Below are 25,305 nucleotides of genomic sequence, written 5' to 3'. Positions count from 1 at the left end.
TATCATCCATTAATATAATACGACTAGACTGTCAGGTTTACAGAATGCCAACGCAATGAACAAGTCAACAAAAATATTATCTTCGACAAACTCATAAGTTAAATGATAGGTATGCATTTATATCCATTTATAAGATATTAATTTGTATTATTCAATTGAAATAATTTGCGTTTTACTAATTTTTCGGCAATGCGCCTTTGTTTACATTTCACTGTGCAAACGACTGAGTGGGATAACAACGTACCAATTCCACCAACTGACCTGAACTAAGCCTTGTTCCACAAATGTCTGGAATTATTCTAGAAAACAGTTCTGGAACAATTCCAGAACATAAGTTCTAGAATGTGAATATGGAACATTCTAGAACTGTTATTGATGTTCTAGAACAGTTCCAGAACCGTTCCAATTTCTAGACCAAATTTTTGCAGGGGCAACCATCTAAAAATGTGGGCACTGAGAACAATGGTCACCTGTCTACAATAGTCATTTTTCCCTTGATTGACCCCTTTTCTCTGGTTGGACTATATATACATAATGAAATTCTAGAACTGTATAGTAAGAATCAAACAATTACAACTTTAATCAAAATCATTTTATAAACAAGGGCTGTTTGTAAAACATGCATGCCCCCCTATATGGGCTATAAGTTGTAGTAGCAGCCATTGTGTGAATACGTTTTTTGTCACTGTGGTGGTGGTGGTGGTGGTGGTGGTGGTGGAAGTGGTGGTGGTGGTGGTGGTGGAAGAAATAGTAGTAGTAGTAGTAGTAGTAGTAGTAGTAGTAGTAGTAGTAGTAGTAGTAGTAGTAGTAGTAGTAGTAGTAGTAGTAGTAGTAGTAGTAGTAGTAGAAGTAGTAGTAGTAGTAGTAGTAGTAGTAGTAGTAGTAGTAGTAGTAGTAGTCGTAGTAGTAGTAGTAGTAGTAGTAGTAGTAGTAGTAGTAGTAGTAGTAGTAGTAGTAGTAGGTGGTGGTAGTGGTAGTAGTATAGTAGTAGTAGTAGTAGTAGTAGTAGTAGTAGTAGTAGTAGTAGTAGTAGTAGTAGTAGTAGTAGTAGTAGTAGTAGTAGTAGTAGTAGTAGTAGTAGTAGTAGTAGTAGTAGTAGTAGTAGTAGTAGTAGTAGAGTAGTCTTAGTAGTAGCGTAGTAGTGTAGTAGTAGTAGTAGTAGTAGTATTAGTAGCAGTAGAAGTAGAAGGTAGTAGGAGTAGAGTAGTAGAAGTAGTAGCTAGAAGAAGTAGTAGTAGTAGTAGTAGTAGCAGCAGCAGCAGCAGCAGTAGTAGCAGCAGCAAGTAGTCACGTAGTAGTAGTAGTAGTAGTTTTTAGTAGTTAGAGTAGTAGTAGTAGTAGTATGCATTACAAAATGCAGTTAGCCTTACCTTACATTTGGTAAAATTTAAATATATTACAAGGGAGGCAAATTCTGTAACAATAAATTTAAACTTATTGCCATTTGTTTCCCCGGTAGTGTATTACCGTCCCCTGTCCTGCTTATATTTATATTAATGACAAAATATTAAACATTTAACACAATGTTTAATATACAAATATACAAAAAATCTCATATTCTGATAATATTTTTACTGATCCACTGTATTTTACTAAAAGGATGATGTTTCATTGGACTGATAATTATAGATTAAGGATTACAGACCAGTTGCTTCAGTAATATTGTTCAGAGTGTGCCCTGTTGGCAGCGTATGCATTCTTGAATTATCATTCAAAAAACCACTTTACTATTTCGAGTCACCGTGACCTTGACCTTTGACCTAGTGACCTCAAAATCAATAGGGGTCATCTGCGAGTCATGATCAATGTACCTATGAAGTTTCATGATCCTAGGCCCAAGCATTCTTGAGTTATCGTATGACAACCACCTGGTGGACGGACAGACCGACCGACAGACCGACAGACAGACCGACATGAGCAAAGCAATATACCCCCTCTTCTTCGAAGGGGGGCATAAAAAAAACAGCTCTGTAAGGGTGAAGTTTGCGTTACTTCAGGACAGGCAGCACAAATGTTTTGTAATCATACCCAACTACTAATGGTTTAAACTTATGCTAATTACTACTGTTGTGATTTATGACGCAATTTAAACAGCGTTGCTGCAGATGATCTAGCATTTTGGATGGCACATACATCATTTTCTACAAATTATCAATATTTTTCAGACATTTTGCATTCTTAGCATCTAATGTGTTCCACAGTTGCTACAAGCCATGCTGTTTGCTATTTTAACAGGATTTAGACTTCTTCTTATGACACCAAATAAATGGTGTGCTTTTTCCACAAAATTTCATGTCAGAAGAAAAATGTCATGTAAGAAAATACCCAAAATATTTAAAACGATCTTAATGGTTTAAAAGTCATATATGTTTCTAAAATAAACACCTCATTCTACAGAACAATTAAAACAAGCCAATTCATTGAATTGATATCCCCAAAATAAATGCTTCTGGACACAAAAGTGTTCCCGATGGAAGAACGGATAGACAACGCCTAAAAATATCCTAGTTTTAATTCAATATACCTAAACAGTATTGAAAAAAAGCTCAGAAAACAAGATGTGTTTGTGAAACACAATGTCCCCCTATATGATGTTTGACCTTGAAGGATGACCTTGATCCCTATATGATGTTTGACCTTGAAGGATGACCTTGACCTTGACCCTTCACCACTCAAAATGTGCAGCTCCATGAGATACACATGCATTTCAAATATAAAATTGCTAGCTTCAATATTGCAGAAGTGACATTACATGAGCAATTTTGACCCATATATTTGACCTTGAAGAATGACCTTGACCTTTCACCACTCAAAATGTGCAGCTCCATGAGATACACATGCATGCCAAATATCAAGTTGCTATCTTCAATATTGCAAAAGTATTCATAAAATAAGCGATTTGGGCCACATATATTTGACCTCTGACCTTGAAGGATGACCTTGACCTTGACCTTTCACCACTCAAAATGTGCAGCTCCATGAGATACACATGCATGCCAAATATCAAGTTGCTATCTTCAATATTGCAAAAGTACTCATAAAATGAGCGATTTTGGCCAAATATATTTGACACCTGACCTTGAAGGATGACCTTGACCTTGACCTTTCACCACTCAAAATGTGCAGCTCCATGAGATACACATGCATGCCAAATATCAAGTTGCTATCTTGAATATTGAAATACTGCAAAAGTGTACATTAAATGACCGATTTTGACCCATATATTTGACCTTTGACCTTGAAGGATGACCTTGACCTTGACCTTTCACCACTCAAAATGTGCAGCTCCATGAGATTGCATGCCAAATATCAAGTTGCTATCTTCAATATTGCAAAAGTTATTGCAAATGTTAAAGTTGGCGCAAACCAACCAACCAACCAACCAACCAACCAACCAGCCAACCAACAGACCAACCAACAGACAGGGCAAAAACAATATGTCCCCCACTACTATAGTGGGGGACATAAAAATGTCTTTTAAGGAACAAAGGGTGATTATTCTGCATTAAAAGGTGGTGTGCAACGAAAGTTGGTGTGCATCATTCGCTTATCTATATATACATTCACACTAAATTTCATTGAAATGCACAAAAGCAGTTTCACAATATTCTTCTGGACACAAACGTTTTCTGGACGGATGGACAATGCCATAACAATCTCCTCCAGATAAAAGGACGGATGGACAACGCCAAAACAATATCCTTATCCAGATAAAATTATGAGAGAAGGAAGGACAGACAGACAAGTCAGGGACTATATGCTCTCCCTTGTTGGAGCACAAAATCTCTCACCGGTAATTTCTAATTACAAAGATGTATACATATTAATTCTGGAAAAAAGCTGGTTAGTTTAGGGGTTTAGCTTACGACCATACACGAAGCATTTGTATAACCTTGACCCTTGATGTGAATCGTATGACCTTACATGAAGTATATTGTGTGACGCTGACCTTAACCCTAGACATGAACCTTGACCTTAACCCCAGACCTGAATCTTACATATGACACACAGCAAGGAAGAAGATGGGGAAGAATTATGGAAGGTTATTACAGAATCCAATGATGCATAGTAAAATAATGGCTAAATAATATATATTTCTACAAATGTGTGACCTTTGATGTGTGACCTTGACTTTGGTCAAAAACACATAGGTCTTTCCCTGCCTGATAATTGAGAACAATTACAACAGGACATTTTGAAAATCCATTTTAATATGGTAGAATCCTTACAAAATAAGGCATATTTAATCAAAATGTGTGATTTTGACCTTTGTGTGTGACTTTGACCATGACCCTAGCAACCTGTATCTTATATTTGACACTCAGCTAGATAATGGAGAACAATTGTGGACAGCTATTACAGAATCCCTTGATGCATAGTAAAGGAATGACTAAATAATGAATAATTCATCAAATGTGTGACCTTTGACCTCAATGCGTGACCTTGACCTTAGCCCCTAGGATTATGGGTGTTGAATGTGAAGCACCCCCAGATAAGTGAGAACAACTATGGCAAGTTTCATGGCTCTGGCTCTTGTGTTAATGGAGATAAAGCTCTAAGCTTATATTTAAAAGCATTTTTTCAAGATACAAAGGGCCATAACTCCTTATTATCAGATGGTGTACAATGACATTTGGCGTGCATCATCCTCTTATCCATATATATACTCATACCAAGTTTCAATGAAATCCGCCAAAGCACTTCCAAGATATGGCTCTGGACACAAATGTGTCAGACCGACTGAAGGACGGACGGAAAGACGGACTGACAATGCCAAAACAATATCCCTCCGCCTAAGGCGAGGGATAATAACGGCCACTTTCCTAATTTGTCTCATTTTGCAAAAATGGCGATCCACAGTGAAACTCTTGTACATATGTATACCACAGCTGTTACCTTAGTAGGTGCATGTGAGACATTGTCTAGATATGATGATGATAAATTTTGCCAAATTAATTCGGAATTTTTCATCATTTTTCGTCATGCACGAAAAATACCCAACAGTGACACAAACATCACTTTCACCATATAAGGACTTAACAAACATGTTAAGTGTCTGCTGTGACCTTTACCTTTCAGTGAGCAACAGTTCCTGCATGTCACACATTGTCTTGATTTGATTGTAAGTTGTGCACATTTATTTTCAAATCCTCGCACAATAAAATTATGTGCATGACACTTCTTCTTCATTATACATGTAATAAATATAACCAAAACTACAAGTGTCAATTTTGACTGACCTTAAAGCAAACGGCATGATTGTTACAAGCAAAACGTTTCCTTGATATAATATTAATTCTCAAAGTTATCAACAAAATTTCAATGTATTTTATTTTATCTACCGAATGGAACATGCAAAATCTACACCGTGACCTTGATCTTTAAGCATATGTGACAAGTTATCCTGATATTATTATCATATTTTAAACCATGTGATACTGAAGATAGTTCAATGTGTTTGCTGATAAACCCATTGATAAGAGAACTTGTAAAATCTAAAGTAGGACGAGACACATACTCATCTGACCAGATATCACCTGATATTGATAACACTACGATTGAATTTCGATGTTTTAGTTTAATTACAGCCAAAGAACTTATCAAAAGTCACAAAAATGGCTTCCAATATGGAAATTTCAATTTATAGAGGATCAGAATCATTCTTTGATTTTTCTTGTTTCACCTGTCAGGATAATGATAGAAGCACTAGAGGCTGATTTTTACTGTGAGGAATGTTCTAAATTTTACTGCAGCAAATGTGTGGAGTATCATAACTATCTTTACAAAAAGCATGCAATTTTGGACAAGAAAAACATCAGCCAGTGGCCTGTGACTGATGTTAGCCAACTAGAGCAATGTCAGGAGCACAAGAAAGAAAAACTGACAGGATTCTGCGAGGACCACAGTGAGCTGATATGTCATGCCTGCCATGTCCACAATCATCAGTAAGTTTATATGCACTCGTTATAAACAAGTCTGAACTAACTTTTTACCATCCTTCAGAGTGCCCTGATGATCCTCATCCGATACATTTTATTATATTTTAGATGTCAAATTTTAGTTGTCATCTTCCTAAATTTGTAATAAAAAAGTCACATAACTGGGAAAAAAGCCCTGGGTCCCTTGCCTCAATTTAGACAAAATGGTTAAGTATAAAAATGTTAAACAAGCAGCATATTGGAATGTAAGCATATACTTTAAATGCTATGCCATGACAAAAACATAACAAAAGGTGTCCAAAAACAATTTGTTCCAACTAGCAGCCATCAAAAGTCTTCACATATGTGTCATTGTTGTGACCTTGTCCAACAACTGGCTTCACCATTTCCTCTTTAGTAACCAGCATACAATATTTAAAGGTCAAGTCATTCTCAAAATACTTTATGTAACAAGGACCCATAAACAATTAGTAGTTGGTAACGAAATTATTTTCTACAAACCATGATTTACGGGTATTCATTTTAGTCAAAACAGTAAAATAACTCTTGCTTAAATAGTGAGATTTGTTACAATTTGAATTTTATCAGTATTTAATGGTCTGTAAATGTGTAATAAAAATTATTTGAAAACGCTAAGAGTTTGTGAAGTTACCTTTCATCGGGAAACCTTGACATGGGAAGACTAACAAACTAAACTTCTTAGTTTGAGTGAGTTATAAAAAAAATAATACCATCATTACATTTAATGCTGATTGCAATAAACAGTGAATAACTTGAACCATTATTTTCATTAAGCCTTCACCTGAGACCACAGACAATCAAAGCGCTGAAGGCACTGAAGATGTTCGCTATTGCATAATTTAACACGCAATTCATTTTTGAAAATCAATCGCAAGTTTAAAATGAACACACGCCATTCAACTTTATAAAGTGTGTGTCATAGCGCACGGGTCGAATTTTGTGTGCACTTTTTATCATCCTTATTATTTCATAGAAATAACTAAGACAAAATAAAAACAACATGCTTTTTGGAAGTTCTGAAAGCATAGAAAGTATGATGAAAATGGTTATGAGAACTTAATATAAAGAAAATTTGCAGTCACCATCATATTAAAGGAATATTTTTCTAATATCAAATGACTATCTCACCAAGAATATAAATTCATAATGAAAGTTCCGTGTACAAAACTTTTGATTTTTGACACCATATACAAATTAAAAATATACAATAATCTTCGTATCTTGTATATGGAGGAATAAAAGTATATAAACATTGCTGTTTATGCTTTACTTGTTACCCGAGCAGTTCACACGGTGTCAACAACGCTAACATAAACATAGGTATAGAGCACTAATGCGCTCTTAGGCGTAGCTGTTTCAGTTTTCATCTTAGTGACTTTTACATAACACCAACAGACACGCATGAATATTTTCGAATATTTAATAAGATGATTCGAGATACAACCTCTGAATTTTTGCTACATCACTGCGTATGTGCTCAATTCAAAGGATGTAGCACTGTTCAGTGTAAGGAATTCCGGACTTCTCTCTGTATGCTCAAACGACACAAATTGTGGCCCTGTTACAATTACGCGTTACAATCCATCTCGCAGAATTTCACTTTCGCCTCCAAGATGAGAAAACAATCATTAGCAAAATAGTATAGTGTCACGATAAGAGAAAATCGTTTAATTATCATACCACAATGTTTGCCGTACTTGGTCAGCACTTCTGGAAATCATTCCTTAATGTGTGGATAGGCTGCCATTATTAACAAGTTTGCTATTTTGAATTTAATTTTGTATCAAAAAGCATTGTTCTTAAATGTGGCATTTTCAATTCGCAATGAGATTTGTAATGACCCTCGTCATGCGAAAATGGGTCTTATTCCATATGCGCCCATCATATAAATAGCCCACTCAGCTATCCCTCCTTCTGGTAAGGAGAAACCTAACATATTGAGTGATTTTAAAACGAACAGCATCGCCTATGGCCTGACTGCGCAAAAGCACATGTTGGGTTTAACAAACGCTTGCCGAAACGCATAAGACCCATTTTCGCATGACGGCGCTATTGACATGTGATTTAAATGTGTTGAAAGAAAACTGCGATTAAATCAAATATAAACATACGATATATTTCGATAGTGAAGAAAGATACTCATAACAAGGCATATAAGGACACATATGAAGTTCTCTCCCGTAGTATATTTTTTATTTACTCACACTAATGTGTGGTTTGACAATGCTAACACACATTTCATGCGGTGAATATGCAGCTTACAAGTGAAAAACACAACACAATAGTTTAACTTTTGTTTAATTGTATTTAATTTTTTAGAAAAGAAAATTGCTAACTTCAAATTTCAAAGTCAGCGTATACGCCGACTACATTTTTAAAAGACATTTATTGTTATAAATATATTTAATATAATATATTTAGTTGTTTTCGGTTTTAGCGATTATAAAGCATTTTCGAGGTTGCCTATAGTATGCCTGTAGTAATTGATGAACTCATATCCAACTGTCTATGTATTGAGAACTGTGAATATAAACAAGCTAAACCTTCTACCAACCTTCTACTTTTGCGTTGCTAGCACCCGTAAATACAAAAGATCGCCGCTATCTGTTCAGAACCAAAGAACGTTTTTAGAAATACCCGCTGTAGTAGCATGAACGAGGTTATGAAACAGGTCATTAGTATTATTATTATAAATTGTTTGTTATATTCGGGTTTAGCGATTATGAAACATTTTTTTTGTTTTTGTCTATCGTATCGCTGAAGTTATTGTTGAACTTATGTTCAACGTTTTATAAATTGAGAATATAAATATGCGTCAACTTTTTCCCGAATCTCTCAATTTACGACCTGTACTATGTCATTGAGTTGTATGTGAGAGCGTAACCTATTGCGTTGTTATAACCCGTAAACTTTCCTTTGTTTATCGACAGGTGCATCTATTAATAGCCTCATATCATGAATGCCAAAACATCCGCGAAAAAAGAACCACGTGACCAAATAGGACGCTAAACACAAATACCATGCGACTACGACTTTTATTATCGCTCCGCAATTCCTTTGAAGCCAGAGCCTTGTGGTTGCTATTACGTAAAGAATTGACCTCTAACTGAAGTAAGCAAAGGAAACGCAGCACCCAATTGACCCATTCCTTCTATGTGCGAAGGCAGATTGAATTTTACTAATGTATGGTTTGCCTATTATAACACACATTATAATGCGGTAAATATGCGACTAACAAGTAAAAAACACTATAATTAAACTTTTGTTTTGAATTAAGTTATTTAGAAACCAAAATTCCAAACCTTATTTCAAAACAGCAAGACTACATTTTTTAGAGAATATTCTTGTTATATTTAAATGTTTTTTAACAGTTTCAGCGATAATGAAACATTTTTTATGTTGTCTATCGTATCCCTGTAATAATTGTTGAACTCGTGCAGGGTTTTTTTTGGCCCGATTTTATAGCCGAAATTCGGCTATGTTCCCAATCCCAAAAAGTATACTTTTTTCCCAAAATGTGGCAAAAAAATTCCCAATTGCCAAAAAAAAAAAAAAAAAATTTTTTTTTTTTTTTTTTTTTTTAGAAAGAAGTCTTATGTGTATTTTATCTCAATTTTAATTCAATTACATCTTACACAGTATTATATAATTTTTTTCTTTTAATTTGAATGATTATTAAGAGTTAAGTCAAATTTAGTATTTCCCTAAACAGTGGACTTTTCGTGTGGAAAAAAGGGCTAATGAATTTATTTTCCCAATTTCATGAAAATGCCGATAAAATTCCCAATTCCAAAGCCATGGGCTATCTTCCCAAAAAGTGGAAAAAAAACCCTGTCGTGGTCAACGTATTATTGATTGAGACCTGTGAATATAAACAAGCGTAACCTTATACTAGTGCGTTATTCTCACCCGGACTCCCCTTTGTTTATCGCCAGCCGCAGAGTTATGAATGAGCTTAGCGAAAATACTACGTCACGCAGACGCAGCAGAAAGTGGATTATTTTAATCATTCATAAACAATCTCCTCCGCGACACATACAATACAATCATTGTTTATTGATTCTTTTCTACTAAACACCTTTCGAAACTATTGAATGTAACACGATATTAATATAATGTTTCCATTTGTGAATACACATAATTGGAGAACTCAAACCTCTTGCATAAATTATACAACTCTTTCTTGCGCGGATACGCAAGCAGGTATTGGGTTAATCATACCTAGGCCGTATCGACCTGAATTTCACATCAAGCACTTTAGACGGTCGCTAAAGCAACCATCTAAAAATCGCGAAAGATTTTTCCTGGTGATCTATTTTTTACCCAACTTGACCCAGATTTAATCGTGGCCTCCATTGTGTCAAGATAAACATGCTGACCAAGTGTCATCAAGAGAGATTCATAGATCAAGACAGGTTTCTAACTTGTGACCAATTTTTGGACGTTAATGTTCCATATTCAAATTAAAGGCATGCTTTTATAGTCTGATTAATCACTAAGATTCAATCGACTTTGAAATTTAAACTAGGCCGAGACAATGGAAACATTCTGAACAATTATCATCAGGATAGAGTTATAAATGAGGCCCTTAGAGTGGTAATAAGGTTTTTCTTAGATCTGACCTGGTGACTTGGGTTTTTTAAACACATAAACTGAATGCTTCATTGACCAAGATATTGTCAAGATTAACATTTTAGCCACGTTTGATCATCAAGGTTGAGTCATGAATGTGTCCTTAAGAGTAATAAAAGTGATTAACTAACAACCTAGTGACCTAAATTTCAGATATAAATGACCCAAATTCAAACTCAGCCTAGATATTGTCCAGCTTAACATTCTGACCAAGTTTCATCAGGACTAATAAATGTGACCTCTAAAGGGGTACCTAACTAAATTTAATGACCCACACCCAACAACAGTACTGGACGCTGCAAAGATATATATATTTCAATGTTTGCATACATAGGCATAAATGTCAATGTCTATTACGGCTTGTGATATTAAAAATCTATAATCTACCAAAACTAACAAATATCCTCTGAGTAAAGGTGTGTACGTAAAATATTATTAAATGCCATGTACCCTTAAGCTTCTGGTCTGAATGTAAAAATATTTATGTTGGAAGTTACATCCACATTCTTAATTAAAAAAAATACAGCCAAATATGTAATTTAAAATATTTGTTTGTATAGATAGTCCAATTACGTATCAAATAATAGGATTCAAAATAAATAGCAAATCTGGGAATATTAAAAAACACATAATCTAAATTTAAGTGAGTTCCTTTCTTGCAGGAAATGCAGTCATGTGGTACTTATAGCTGACAAAGTGAAAGACCTCCATCAAAAAGGAGACTTCAAGCAGTTATCAGAAACTATTGATAAACAATACCAGCAGTTGATACATAAGAAAGATGACTTAGAGGAAAACATGAAGTCTCTTGAGAAATCTTACAAGAAAACTCTGGAAGAAATTAATGAATTACGAAAGACAATTAATGATGCTTTGGATCAACTGGAAAAGAATACCAAGAAGGAGTTGGACACATTACTGGAAACCACGAGGACATCAATTCAAATTGATATAGAAAACTGCACTGAGTCCATAAAAAATATTACATGCTTAAAAGAAGATTGGATGAGAATAAAAGAAAAAAGTGAATCACTGACTTTTTTCAAGTATAGAAAATGTCTTGTCCATTCCATCAAGGTAGAAGCAGTTCTACAAGAAATGACAAAGAAGGATGTGATGAAACTTATCTTCAGACCTGATACAGCTATCCAACAAAACCTGTCCACTCTCTCAGGATTGGGACAAACATTTAGCTCAGTGAAAAAATTACAACCTACTCAAAGGATAACACAGAACCTAGTTACCAGACAGAATAAACCTGAAGCATCCAGCCAGTCTGACCCTAAACATCAAACAACTTCAAGACTGAACGAAAAAAAATCCATCCCAGACCCCAGCTCATCTAGAAAGTTCAGACCAGCATACCAAACAATTGATCTGACTAAGTCCGGTCAGGTGTCTGATCCAGTATCAAGTTCATCACATCAGCTGGTTCAGAGATATCAACCAGGTGCAGTAAGCAAGTCTGATCAAATCATTAAAGTGAAGAGTTATAAAAGGTACAGTGTGGCGATTAAAGGAGATAAAGACCCATGCTGGATAACAGGTATCTGTGAGACAGCTTCTGGAGAACTCCTCATCACAGACTATTACAACAATAAAGTGAAGCTCCTGGATCAGACCTACAAGGTGGTGGCCCACTGTGACTTGCCTAGGACACCATGGTCCATGTGCAGCATTGACTCCAGTCTGGTGGCTGTTACTGTGGAGAACACGGGGGTCCACTTTATCAGAGTGACAAATGGCGGGTTTATTAATTTGTTTACTCAGTTAAAAAAGGACAGGATACTGAAGTTCCAACATGATTGCTTGGGTATTGCCCATCAGCATGGTAACCTGTACATTACAGATGGTAGAGCTCTGTATCACTATACTCTGGATGGAAGACTGGTTAGGGAGATGTATAAGGATACATCAGGTTGCAACAATGCAGGTAATAATTATTCCTAGCATTATTCAAATGTTCAAAACTTTAAGGACCCATGCTTCTACTGTCATTGAAGTCAAAAAGTAATAAGCTTCACATATAATCAATCTTATCAAACAAAGGTATTTTTGTGAATAATGAGCTAAACATGATGAACCAAATAAAATAAAGTAGTTTTTTATGCATATATACACAGGCAGATGACTTACAAATGGAGAAAGTATTTTTATCATTATAAGTTAACAACTTTATATTGAAGTTGGACTATGATGTCTTTGATAACTATTTCCAAACGTCTACACTAAACCCCAGTATCAAAATAAAGAACCCCAATATATCAATACATTCACAATACAACTGGTCTTTATAGTTGATCTTTATTGCACTTTATGTGAAAAGCATTCTTGTATGAATTTTTATTCATGTTCATTGATTTTATAAAGTATTATATATGTAAAAAGTACCTCACAAATTTTATAACTGAAGATGTTACAGGAATATTAGATCTACCACTTTTTTAACCATGACATTTGTTTCCATATATAAACAATACTTCATTATCACTGTCTTCCATACCACAGTTACTTCCTGTGCAGTGAGTCCAGATGGAGACAGGATATATGCAACCAATTTGTCCAGTCAACAGCTGGTCACACTGTCCAGGGATGGTACAGTGATCTCCAACCTGACTGTATCTGACCTGAGCAGAGTAGATGAACTACCTGGCCTACATGTGACACAGTCAGGACAAGTTCTGGTGTGTGGAGACACAATCTACCAGGTTGACAGGGATGGGACACAGATACTGGCAAAGCTGGTCACAGAGAATGATGGTGTGATTCACCCTATGTCTGTCTACTACAGTAAGCACACAGGCTCAATCATTGTAGGAATGTGTAATAATGACATTACAGTGTTTCAGGCAGTGTTGGAGTAGGATGATGTTCATTTCTAATCATTTAATTATACACTCACATAAACATCGTCATGTAATAAGTGTTACAGTTGTGTATACATGGTTTTAAAGCTAGTGACATTTGGAATAGGACATATTCATTATTCTTTGCATAAAACTATTACACATTTCCAATGATATCAGTCTTTACCAAGCCTGTATCATTAAGAACTTTAATTGAAAAATGCTCAGATATTAAGAGCAAAAAAAAAAGATAAGTTTGATTGAAATAGTTTTATAAGGATTGTTTGAACATATTAGAATAGTCTATTCAAAAGATTATGTTTAAGAGAATAAGTTTATTTATTGCTCAAAAACTATATTCTTGTATTTTCATGATGTGCATGTTAAGTACTGTTATAAATATTTGTATGAATACATTGTCTGAGTCAGTATGTAAAGTATCATTCAAACATATATGTATGTGAATATGATATCATACAACTATCATTTTATAAACAGCACATTAAATCAAACCAATATGAATGAACACTGCTACCAGTACTGTAAGAATACAAGGATTTAAATCCAAGACTAGAAATGTGTCATAGACGCTGATTGACCCATATACGGTATGTTTTCTGATCCCTTCTTGTACTATTCTACTGACCGCAGAGCTTATAGACTTTCAAACTACACTAGTAAGTGGAAATGGTATTGACAAGCTTAAATTGACCAACAAACAGGATTTAACCCTTTGCATGCTTGGAAATTTGTCGTAAGCTAAAATGTTGTCTGCTGAATTTCTAAAATTAGCATTTTCTTTGATTTTTTTCAAAGAATACTATCAGAACAGCAAACAGTTTGGATCCTGATGAGACGCCACGTTCTGTGCATCTCATCTGGATCCAAACTGTTCACAATTGCCTTTAAAATTCGGTTCCAGCACTGAAAGGGTTAATCAACAGTGCTTTTAGCCATAGATAAACACTTGACAGAGGTGTCCTGTAAATACAATACTATAACACTTGACAGAGGTCTCCTGTAAATACAATACTATAACACTTGACAGAGGTCTCCTGTAAATACAATACTATAACACTTGACAGAGGTGTCCTGTAAATACAATACTATAACACTTGACAGAGGTGTCCTGAAAATACAATACTATAACACTTGACAGAGGTCTCCTGTAAATACAATACTATAACACTTGACAGAGGTGTCCTGTAAATACAATACTATAACACTTGACAGAGGTGTCCTGTAAATACAATACTATAACACTTGACAGAGGTGTCCTGTAAAAACAATACTATAACACTTGACAGAGGTGTCCTGTAAATACAATACTATAACACTTGACAGAGGTGTCCTGTAAATACAATACTATAACACTTGACAGAGGTCTCCTGTAAATACAATACTATAACACTTGACAGAGGTGTCCTGTAAATACAATACTATAACGCTTGACAGAGGTCTCCTGTAAATACAATACTATAACACTTGACAGAGGTGTCCTGTAAATACAATACTATAACACTTGACAGAGGTGTCCTGTAAATACAATACTATAACACTTGACAGAGGTGTCCTGTAAATACAATACTATAACACTTGACAGAGGTGTCCTGTAAATATAATACTATAACACTTGACAGAGGTGTCCTGTAAATACAATACTATAACACTTGACAGAGGTGTCCTGTAAATACAATACTATAACACTTGACAGAGGTGTCCTGTAAATACAATACTATAACGCTTGACAGAGGTGTCCTGTAAATACAATACTATAACACTTGACAGAGGTGTCCTGTAAATACAATACTATAACGCTTGACAGAGGTGTCCTGTAAATACAATACTATAACACTTGACAGAGGTGTCCTGTAAATACAATACTATAACACTTGACAGAGGTGTCCTGTAAATACAATACTATAACACTTGACAGAGGTCTCCTGTAAATACAATACTATAACACTTGACAGAGGTGTCCTGTAAATACAATACTATAACACTTGACAGAGGTCTCCTGTAAATACAATACTATAACACTTGACAGAGGTGTCCTGTAGATACAATACTATAATTTGCAGTTGTCTAAGATTGGTCTGTGGTAGTTTTAGTTTGAACCTATTCCTTTTAGCTGGATTGCATCAAAAGCCGAATGCTTATTTAAATGAGTTGTGTTCTGAGAAAACTGGGCATAATGCATGAGCGTTAAGTTTAATCATAGATTAACACTTGACAGAGGTGTCCTGTAAATACAATACTATAACACTTGACAGAGGTGTCCTGTAAATACAATACTATAACACTTGACAGAGGTGTCCTGTAAATACAATACTATAACACTTGACAGAGGTGTCCTGTAAATACAATACTATAACACTTGACAGAGGTGTCCTGTAAATACAATACTATAACACTTGACAGAGGTCTCCTGTAAATACAATACTATAACACTTGACAGAGGTGTCCTGTAAATACAATACTATAACACTTGACAGAGGTGTCCTGTAAATACAATACTATAACACTTGACAGAGGTGTCCTGTAAATACAATACTATAACACTTGACACAGCTGTCCTGTAAATACAATACTATAACACTTGACAGAGGTGTCCTGTAAATACAATACTATAACACTTGACAGAGGTGTCCTGTAAATACAATACTATAACACTTGACAGAGGTGTCCTGTAAATACAATACTATAACGCTTGACAGAGGTGTCCTGTAAATACAATACTTTTACACTTGACAGAGGTGTCCTATAGATACAATACTATAATTAGCGGTTGTCTAAGATTGGTCTGTGTAGTTTGAGCCTATTCATTTTAGCTGGAATGCATCAAAAGACGAAATGAGTCATGTTCTGAGAAAACTGGGCATATTACGCATGTGGGTAAAGTGTTGTTCCAGATTAGCCTGTGCAGCCTGCACAGGCTAATCAGGGATGACACTTTCTGCTTTTGACATTTTTCGTTTAAATGAAGTACCTTTTAGCAAAAACCTAATTTAGGCAGAAAGACTCGTCACTGATTAACCTGTGCGGACTGCACAGGCTAATCTGGGACGACACTTTACGCAAATGCATTATACCCAGTTTTCTCAAAACACAACTCAAATGCTTGCCCGTCTGTTTCCTGGGTAGAATCAATTAATTGGTGTCTTTTAGGGAGATCTTACGAAGGCTCACGCAAGGGATATTGAACCACCATAGAAAGACCCACACACATTTGGAATAGAATTTGAAACAAGGGCTGTTTGTAAAACATACATGCCCCCCATATGGGCTGTCAGTTGCAATGGCAGCCATTGTGTGAATACGTTTTTTGTCACTGTGACCTTGACCTTTGACCTAGTGACCTGAAAATCAATAGGGGTCATCTGCCAGTCATGATAAATGTACCTATGAAGTTTCATGAACCTAGGCCTAAGCATTCTTGAGTAATCACCCGGAAACCATTTACCTGTTCAGTGATTTTTTTTTGCCAGAAATTACAGCCGATATTTGTTTCCCAATTGCAAAAAATGACGTTTTTTCCCAAAAATTTGTTTAACATTTCCCAAAAAAAGACAAAATTTTCCCAATAAAGTCAATAAGATTACAATGTAATTAAGCAATAATTTCGAACGAGTGCCGATCGAGTTGCCGAGTCGTCGCCGAACAACAACTGACTTACGTATTGTTCGCGAATTTAGCCGAATACGATTTTACGTTGCTCTCCACATCTCTCTCTATATTGCGGAGGATACCGACGATAGTCGATGTATGCCGATTGTAAACGCCTGTTTTTACACACGCCCAAGATGGCGGAAAGCAGACGAGAAATTTGCGATGAGCGGCGAAAATGATAAATTACATTCAAATTAACAATGGATATCATATGGTTATTACGGAATAATTTAATGCGTTTGTCAATTAACGCAAAATATAACGTTTGAGATAAAAACAACAAATATTTATTACAAATCTTCACAGTGAATGTGCATCACGGAAATCAGTGTTGGGAAATTGGAATTAGTCTACCGTTACTCACAAAGTTAATGCATTTAAGATGAGTATCGTTCGAAAATGGAAAGAGACAAACATGATATGATTTATATGTGAGTGGATCTGTGTAAAATCAGATTCATATGCATATTCTGCTTTATTATGTTTGTCACGCTTTACAGTTTACTGAAATAGCATTGAAGTGCAAGATGTTGAAAGGTAAAGAAATGAAATAAATTATTTTAACTCCATATAATACATCATTAACATAGCAAGACCACTAAAGCGTTTTTTTTTTATAAATATTTGTTAATGTTTTTACCATATGATATTTAATTTAAAAGAATACTGAATTAAATTCTTACTGTTAAAGAGGTTATGATTAAATGGTATATTTAAGAATCTATATAGATTATTGCAAGTTCAATATGAATTTGGAAGGATATTAACTTAACATTGTCTTCATTGTAAGAACACATTAAATTAGTACTTTATAATATAAAAATGCTGTCAAACATACTTTAATAATTTTAATTCTGTTCTTATAGATCTAATCATATTTATAATGTTTCCCAATTTCATGGTTTATCGCGCTATTTTTCCCAATTTCATGGTTTATCGCGCTAATTTTCCCAATCCAAAAGGCACAGGCTGTAAGAAAAAAAAGAAAAAAAAAATCACTGCTGTTTCGAGTCACTGTGACCTTTTCCTTTGACCTAGTGACCTGAAAATCTTTAGGGGTCATCTGCCGGTCATGATCAAAGTACCTATGAAATTTCATGATCCTAGGCGTAAGCATTCTTGAGTTATCATCCAACAACCATTTTACTGTTTCAAGTCACTGTCACCTTGAATTTTGATCTAGTGACCTGAAAATCAATAGGGGTCATCTGCCAGACATAATCAATGTACCTATGAAGTTTCATGTTCCTAGGCATAATTATTCTTGAGATATCATCAGGAAACCATTTTACTATTTCGAGTCACTGTGACCTTCACCTTTGACCTAGTGACCTGAAAATCAATAGGGGTCATCTGCCAGTCATGATAAATGTACCTTTGAAGTTTCATGATCCTAGGCCTTAGCGTTCTTGAGTTATCATCCGGAAACCATTTTACTATTTCGAGTCACTGTGACCTTGCCCTTTGACCTGGTGACCTAAAAATCAATAGGGGTCATCAGCCAGTTATGATCAATGTACCTATGAAGTTTCATGATCCTAGGCCTAAGCGTTTTTGAGTTATAATCTGGAAACCATCTGGTGGACGGACTGACGGACAGACAGACCGACGGACCAACATTTGCAAAACAATATACCCCCTCTTCTTTGAAGGGGGGCATAAAAATATCCTATTAATGGTTTTTCCACTTAAAAGAATGGAAACAGAAGAGGACTACCTACTGGCTGACACTGACAGATTCACAGACATCAGCAGACATTTAATACCTCATCATATGATCTTTAAACTAGGGCAAAAATGTATCAAAATACAATGCATCGTTGATCTCTGTCTAAATCTAAAAAAACTGGATAATCGAGGCATTTCATCTGGCACTCAACTTGAAGAGTGATTGGCAAGTAAAAAATCCAGATTGCAATATGACAATTGAGAAAAGACAGGAAGCAAAAGCAATACGCTGTGTGACACTTATTCCTAATGCAAGAACTATTTAATACAAGAAACCGTCGGAGACGGGTGATGCTCCCCAAAGGTTTTTTTTGTCACGATATTGCACTATATATTCAGATAAAAGGAAACATCTTGAGGGGCATAACTTTGGACAAAATAATACGATGGATGGTTTAGCCACTTAAAAATTTCAAAGGGCCATAACTCTCTAAATAAATCATCTAACCACAACCCACAAATAACATGCGCATCTGCTCAAGGTAGTTAAGCTTCCCATAAAGCTTCATTGAATTCTAGTCAGTAGTTGGGGAGAAATAGCCCAGACAAGAATTGCACTATATGTACAGTTTATAGAAAATTTCAAAGGGCCATAACTCTGTGCAAAATCATCTGACCATTACCGGCTGATAATATGCACATCTCCTCTTGGTAGTGAAGCTTCTCATAAAGTTTCATGGAATTCCAGTCATTAGTTGCTGAGAAATCGCCCGGAAAAGAATTGCACTATAAGTACAGTTAATGGAAATTTCAAAGGGCCATAAGTCTGTGAAAATTCATCAGACGAGAACCGGCTGATAATATGCACATGTCCTCTTGGTAGTGAAGCTTCCCATAAAGTTTCATTGAATTCCAGTCATTAGTTGCTGAGAAATAGCCCGGCCAAGAATTGCACTATACGAACAGTTAATGGAAAATTTCAAAGAGCCATAACTCTGTGAAAAATCATCCGACCAGAACCGGCTGATAATATGCACATCTCCCTTTGGTAGTGAAGCTTTCCATAAAGTTTAATTGAATTCCGGTCATTAATTGCTGAGAAATAGCCCGGACAAAAATTGTGGACAGACGAAGCGGCGACTATATGCTCCCCCCAAAGAATTTGGGGAGAGCATAAAAAGCCATAAGCTGGGAAAACCAGGCCTAATGGTTTGCATACTGGGATATTTGTAGTCTGCTAAATTAGTGTCTGCTAAATTTCTAAAATCATCATTTTCTTCATTTTTTTTCAAAGACCACTTTTACTTTCAGAATAGCAAACAGTTTGGATCCTGATCAAAGGCCACGTTGTGTGGTGTCTGATCTTGATCCAAAATGTTTGCAAAGGCCTTTATAATTTGTTTCCAGCGCTAAAAGAGTTAATGCATGAGTGTAAAGTGTCATCTCAAATAAACCTGTAAAGTCCTCCTAGGCTAATCAGATAGAAAACTTTCTGCTATTTTCATTGAAAGTTTCTTAATCTAGGATGACCCTCATGCACATGCATTAAAACCCTGTTTCCCAGAGCGAGGCTCATATGAAAAAGCAAAAACAGGGAACCATGCAATGCAATAAATTACTATACCATCTTTTTTTATTATCATTGTTAATATTAATCCAAGAGAGTATCCCAAAATCCATTTTGCATCAGATTTCGTTAAAACTTAATAAATACAATTTACAGGAATTTAAGTAGATGTGTTCTTCCTAAAACAAGCTTTATTATACCCTGCTTTTAAGTATCCACATGTATTATTAATGCCTGACAATGACACATTTTAGATATAAAGCAATTCATTCTGAATTCCTTTAATTTCCTGAACTGTCATCACAAATTTCTTAAGCAATGAATAATAATAATCTTCAATATAAATGTATTAAGTCAAGCACATTTAATATAATTAAATATAATTCATTGTAACCATCAGTTTAAATGTCAAATGTCTCTGGGTATGAGGCGTTGTAATTATTACTTTTATTTTATTTTGTTTAATAGTAATTATTATAACATGTTATTACAAACAAACTGATTTGTGTACAATCGACTTATGGGTGAAATATAGCATGCAATGATCACTAGGTGTTATTATCTTAAGTTATTGTCAGCTTCATTCATTCATGTTTTCAAACAAATACATTTTTTCATGGCAAAAGTTGTTTTGTTGTTTTTTCATTACAATTAAATAGCAAAGAATCATCCACAGTACAAATTTTACTCGGAAATCGGAAATTTCATAGCAACATCTTGTCGTTAAAGACTGTTCTACACATAGATGTGTGACGTCACTGGATTTTCGTTAGCCTTTCACTTTTTTCAAAGTACCAGATAACCCCAAATAAGCTGATTCGCCAAGGCCATAGTCACCGTCAGAAACTTAGAAGGCAAAAGCTCTTGTCGCTAAACAAAATAACAATAGTATAAGACTTTATTATAGTTTTCTATTCCCATTACAAATAACCGCTGTTGCATTTGCAAGCTTTATTAACATTACCACAGTTATCTATGCCTTGTAATGAATGTTGACATTTAAATAAAAACACAAATCACAAAGGCTGACAATCTCATTTAAGTCAAATCCTTATATTCACTGATAAGATTTCACTGTTAGTGGATAGTATAGAAGGGTCAGACTGGAGATTATTTTAATCAGATTGTAATGGCCAGCCATATATAAATCAAAGCGCTAAAGGCACTGAATTTGTTCGCTGTTGTATAATCTTAGACGCAACTCATTTTTCAAAATTATGTTATTGCTTTTTATATCGCAAGTTTGAAATGACCATAACCCATTCAAATTTATAAAGAGTGTGTCTTAAAGCACAGGTCAAGATGTGTGTTTTTTTCAAATCATTGATACAGTTAATCAGTGTGCACTGGCTTATCTTATTTGACATGCATTAAGCCCCGTTTTCCCTGAAAGAAGCCAATATGTACAGTTTTCAATGATAAACACTAGACTGGCCAACGTTGTCTTACAAGCTGTTAAATACTTTTGAATACATACACACTATGTAGTGTACCAGTGGGAACTATAAAGAGGCAGATGCGGTGGTTAGAGCAGACACTCCTAGCCTAGCATTCGTCGTCTGCTTAATACTGTAGTTATCCACACAGGCAGTCATGGATTACTGTTTCTAGTCTAGTTATGCCCATACTGATTTGCAAAATTGCCTCTACATTATTTGTGAGCTTACGCTCACAAATAAAAACAGTTGTCAACGTTGAATAATGCAAAAGCATCAGTGACAGTTGTACAGGGGCACAGATTTGACATGCACATTTTTTTTAACAAGCGATACAAGTTGTGTGAATGACATAAATACCAGTAAAACATGAACATGACTGTCACATCTGTGCCACCATACAGACTTTTGTGTGTAGCAAATTTTAATGTAGTGCACTGGGATTCTCTCCTATAATCATTGTCCCAGAAGCCTTCTTAGTGGTGTTATGGGGTTATGGCAGAAAAGGGGACGTTCTGTTCTAGAGATAAGATTACCTTGGTTCTTTTAAAAGTCCAGGATAAAACACCTAGCACAAATGTAAGTAGGGTAGGGTTTAGAGGGGGGTCAATTAAATAGGCAACTACAGTTGGGATAGAGACCAGATATTCGAGGGACTTCAGGTGCTATTAAAATACTAAGCAACTGCCGCGGTGCTAGACCAGCACACATTGTTCCATTAAGCTATTAATAAAGACAACTGCAACGAATTGATGCCAAGATTTATATGTCTAGCTTGATATTATGGCAATATTATTATTGCTCTTATTCAAGGTGAAACAACTGCAATTTTTCCCATTAGTGGCATACGCCGTACGATTTCCATAAATTCATAATGTTCCTATTCTTGAATTTATGATGTAAAACAAAAACTAACCAACATAATCATATGAACAAATGAAGAATCAAATATTCAAATATAAAATATTCAAATATAAAAATAACTAAATGATATTTGGGAACATAAACCATTGATAAATTAAAAATAAACAACAGCCTGCTAATCACTGTACAAGTTTCAGTCAGAGCATATATTTCAGCATTATTGTAATTCCATTTGGGAATTGCACTTGCATTTAAGAATAAAGAATTACGAGATAAGCGATTGGCATTTAGCACAAAGCAGTTTGCTAATTACTAAGACAATATGTGGCTAACAGAAATGCTACAAAAAATACAGTTTAACAAGAGATGTGTTCGTCAGAAACACAATTCCCCGTACTGCACCGCTTTTATTTATTTATTTATTATTATCATTTGGCAGGTACAGATAATTTTTCCAAGGGAAGTAATATTCTTTAAAGGGATATAATAAAACATATTACTTCCCTTGTAAAAATGATCTGTACCTGCCAAATGAAAAATAGAAATTATCTTCCTTTAAAGCTTGTTACTTCCCTTGGATTTACTTTTGACCTTAAACCTTGAAGGATGACCTTGACCTTAAACTTTCACCCCTCAAAATGTGCAGCTTCATGAGATACACATGCATGGCAAATATCAAGTTGCTATCTTCAATATTGCAAAAGTTATGTCCAATAAAGTTTTCGGACGGACGGACTGACGGACAGTTCAACTGCTATATGCCACCCTACCGGGGGCATAAAAAGTATTCTTCAACTCGAGTTCACATTATAAACGAATACATTATACAAATTTACAAACAAGACGGCGATGATGGCCCTGAATCGCTCACCTGACTAACCAAATACAATCTCAACCCAGTTTTCATCAAGATAAACATTTTGACCAAATTTCATAAAGATTGGATGAAAACTGTGACCTCTATTGTCTACACAAGGTTTTTCTAATATTTGACCTATTGATCTAGTTTTTGACCCCAGGTGACCCAAATACAATTCAAACCCAGATTTCATCAAGACAAACATTCTGACCTAATTTCATGAAGATTGGATGAAAACTGTGACCTCTACTGTCTACACAAACAAATTGTTGATGGTTTATCTATTATTTGACCTAGTGACCTTGTTTTTGACCTCAGATGACCCAAATACAATCCTAACACAGATTTCCTTAAGATAAACATTCTGACCAAATTTCATAAAGATTGGATGAAAACTGAGACCTCTATTGTCTACACAAGGTTTTTCTATTATTTGACCTAGTTTTTGACCTAGTGACCTAGTTTTTGACCCCAGATGACCAAAAACCATTCGGAAGCAAGATTTGATCAAGATAAACATTCTGACCAAATTTCATAAAGATTGGATGAAAACTGCGACCTCTATTGTCTACACAAGGTTTTTCTATTCTTTGACCTAGTTTTTGTCCTAGTGACCTAGTTGTTGACCCCTGATGACCCAAATACAATCCCAACCCAGATTTTATCAAGATAAACATTCTGACCAAATTTCATAAACATTGGATGAAAACTGTGACCTCTGCTGTCTACACAAACAAATTGTTGATGATTTTTCAATTATGTGACCTATTGACATAGTTTTTGACCCCAGATGACCCAAATACAATCTCAACCCAGATTTCATCAAGATAAACATTCGAACCACATTTCATAACGATTGGATACAAACTGCGACCTCTATTGTCTACACAAGGTTTTTCTATTATTTGACCTATTATGTGACCTAGTCATTTGACCTAGTGACCTAGTTTTTGACCCTAGATGACCCAAATACAATCCCAACCCAGATTTTATCAAGATTAACATTCTGACCAAATTTCATAAAGATTTGATGAAAACTGTGACCTCTACTGTCTACACAAACAAATTGTTGACGGACGCACCCACACACGGACGGCGGACATCACCAGGTCACATAAGCTTCGTGACAGGTGAGCTAAAAATAAGTAGTAATTAGAATATGGAATTAGTAAAATCATAACAACAGTTGTGAACCTCATGCAACTCCATTGGCAGAAACATAATTATCTTGGCAGCTAATTTCATAATTTCAACAAAAATACCTACTTTCAAAAATCTCATTCTATATATCAATAGTTCAGTACACAGACAATGCACCCTACAAATGCAAGCTTATCAATCCCGGCCCAGTTGGAATTCAAAAAGAAGTACAGTGCCACGTATATATTTAAGTATACTATTTATATCATTTTTGTTTCATACTTGTGCTAGATGCTTGTTGAGAACAAGGGCTGTTTGTAAAACATGCATGCCCCCCATATGGGTTGTCAGTTATAGTGGCATCCATTGTGTGAATAAGTTTTTTGTCACTGTGACCTTGACCTTTAATCTAGTGACCTGAAAATCAATAGGGGTGATCTGCCAGCCATGATCAATGTACCTATGAAGTTTCATGATTCGAGGCATAAGCGTTTTTGAGTTATCATCCGGAAACCATTTTACTGTTTTGAATCACTGTGACCTTGACCTTTGACCTAGTGACCTGAAAATCGATAGGGGTCATTTGCCAGTCATGATCAACGTACCTATGAAGTTTCATGATCCTAGGCCTAAGCGTTCTTGAGTTATCATCCGAAAACCATCT

The 25,305-nt window shown here is 35.3% G+C and overlaps 2 protein-coding genes across 5 annotated transcripts in view; one reads left to right on the top strand and one right to left on the bottom strand.

The window, feature by feature from the left end:
- The window catches only part of LOC127855386 (parathyroid hormone/parathyroid hormone-related peptide receptor-like), a 158,908-nt gene that overhangs the window by 63,870 nt on the left and 69,733 nt on the right, over window positions 1-25,305 (bottom strand). For 2 of the 4 annotated variants that reach the window (XM_052390899.1, XM_052390900.1), the window contains exon 1: window positions 5,241-5,367. The exons of the other annotated variants lie outside the window; for them this stretch is intronic. In XM_052390899.1, the coding sequence (XP_052246859.1) occupies window positions 5,241-5,354 (114 nt within the window). In that variant the 5' untranslated portion in view covers window positions 5,355-5,367. Of the gene's footprint in view, window positions 1-5,240; window positions 5,368-25,305 lie in introns of those variants that run through there. 4 annotated transcript variants of the gene reach the window in all.
- Window positions 5,518-14,252, top strand: LOC127855385 (uncharacterized). The gene is made up of 3 exons (XM_052390897.1): window positions 5,518-5,945; window positions 11,255-12,525; window positions 13,101-14,252. Exons 1-3 carry the CDS (start codon window positions 5,695-5,697, stop codon window positions 13,454-13,456), a joined length of 1,878 nt encoding a protein of 625 aa, XP_052246857.1. The 5' UTR covers window positions 5,518-5,694; the 3' UTR covers window positions 13,457-14,252.

Source organism: Dreissena polymorpha, chromosome 13 (genome assembly GCF_020536995.1).
Source record: "Dreissena polymorpha isolate Duluth1 chromosome 13, UMN_Dpol_1.0, whole genome shotgun sequence".
NCBI lineage: Eukaryota > Metazoa > Mollusca > Bivalvia > Myida > Dreissenidae > Dreissena > Dreissena polymorpha.
Note: the sequence above shows the minus strand (reverse complement) of the source record. Positions and strands in the feature narration are given on the sequence as shown.

What these genes read in the sequence shown, in the direction of transcription:
- LOC127855385 (XM_052390897.1), top strand. Translation starts at nt 5,695, where the DNA reads ATGATAGAAGCACTAGAGGCTGATTTTTACTGTGAGGAATGTTCTAAA. An exon ending in TGCCATGTCCACAATCATCA is followed by an intron (nt 5,946 to 11,254) that starts GTAAGTTTATAT and finishes CCTTTCTTGCAG; the next exon opens with GAAATGCAGTCATGTGGTAC. An exon ending in ATCAGGTTGCAACAATGCAG is followed by an intron (nt 12,526 to 13,100) that starts GTAATAATTATT and finishes TCCATACCACAG; the next exon opens with TTACTTCCTGTGCAGTGAGT.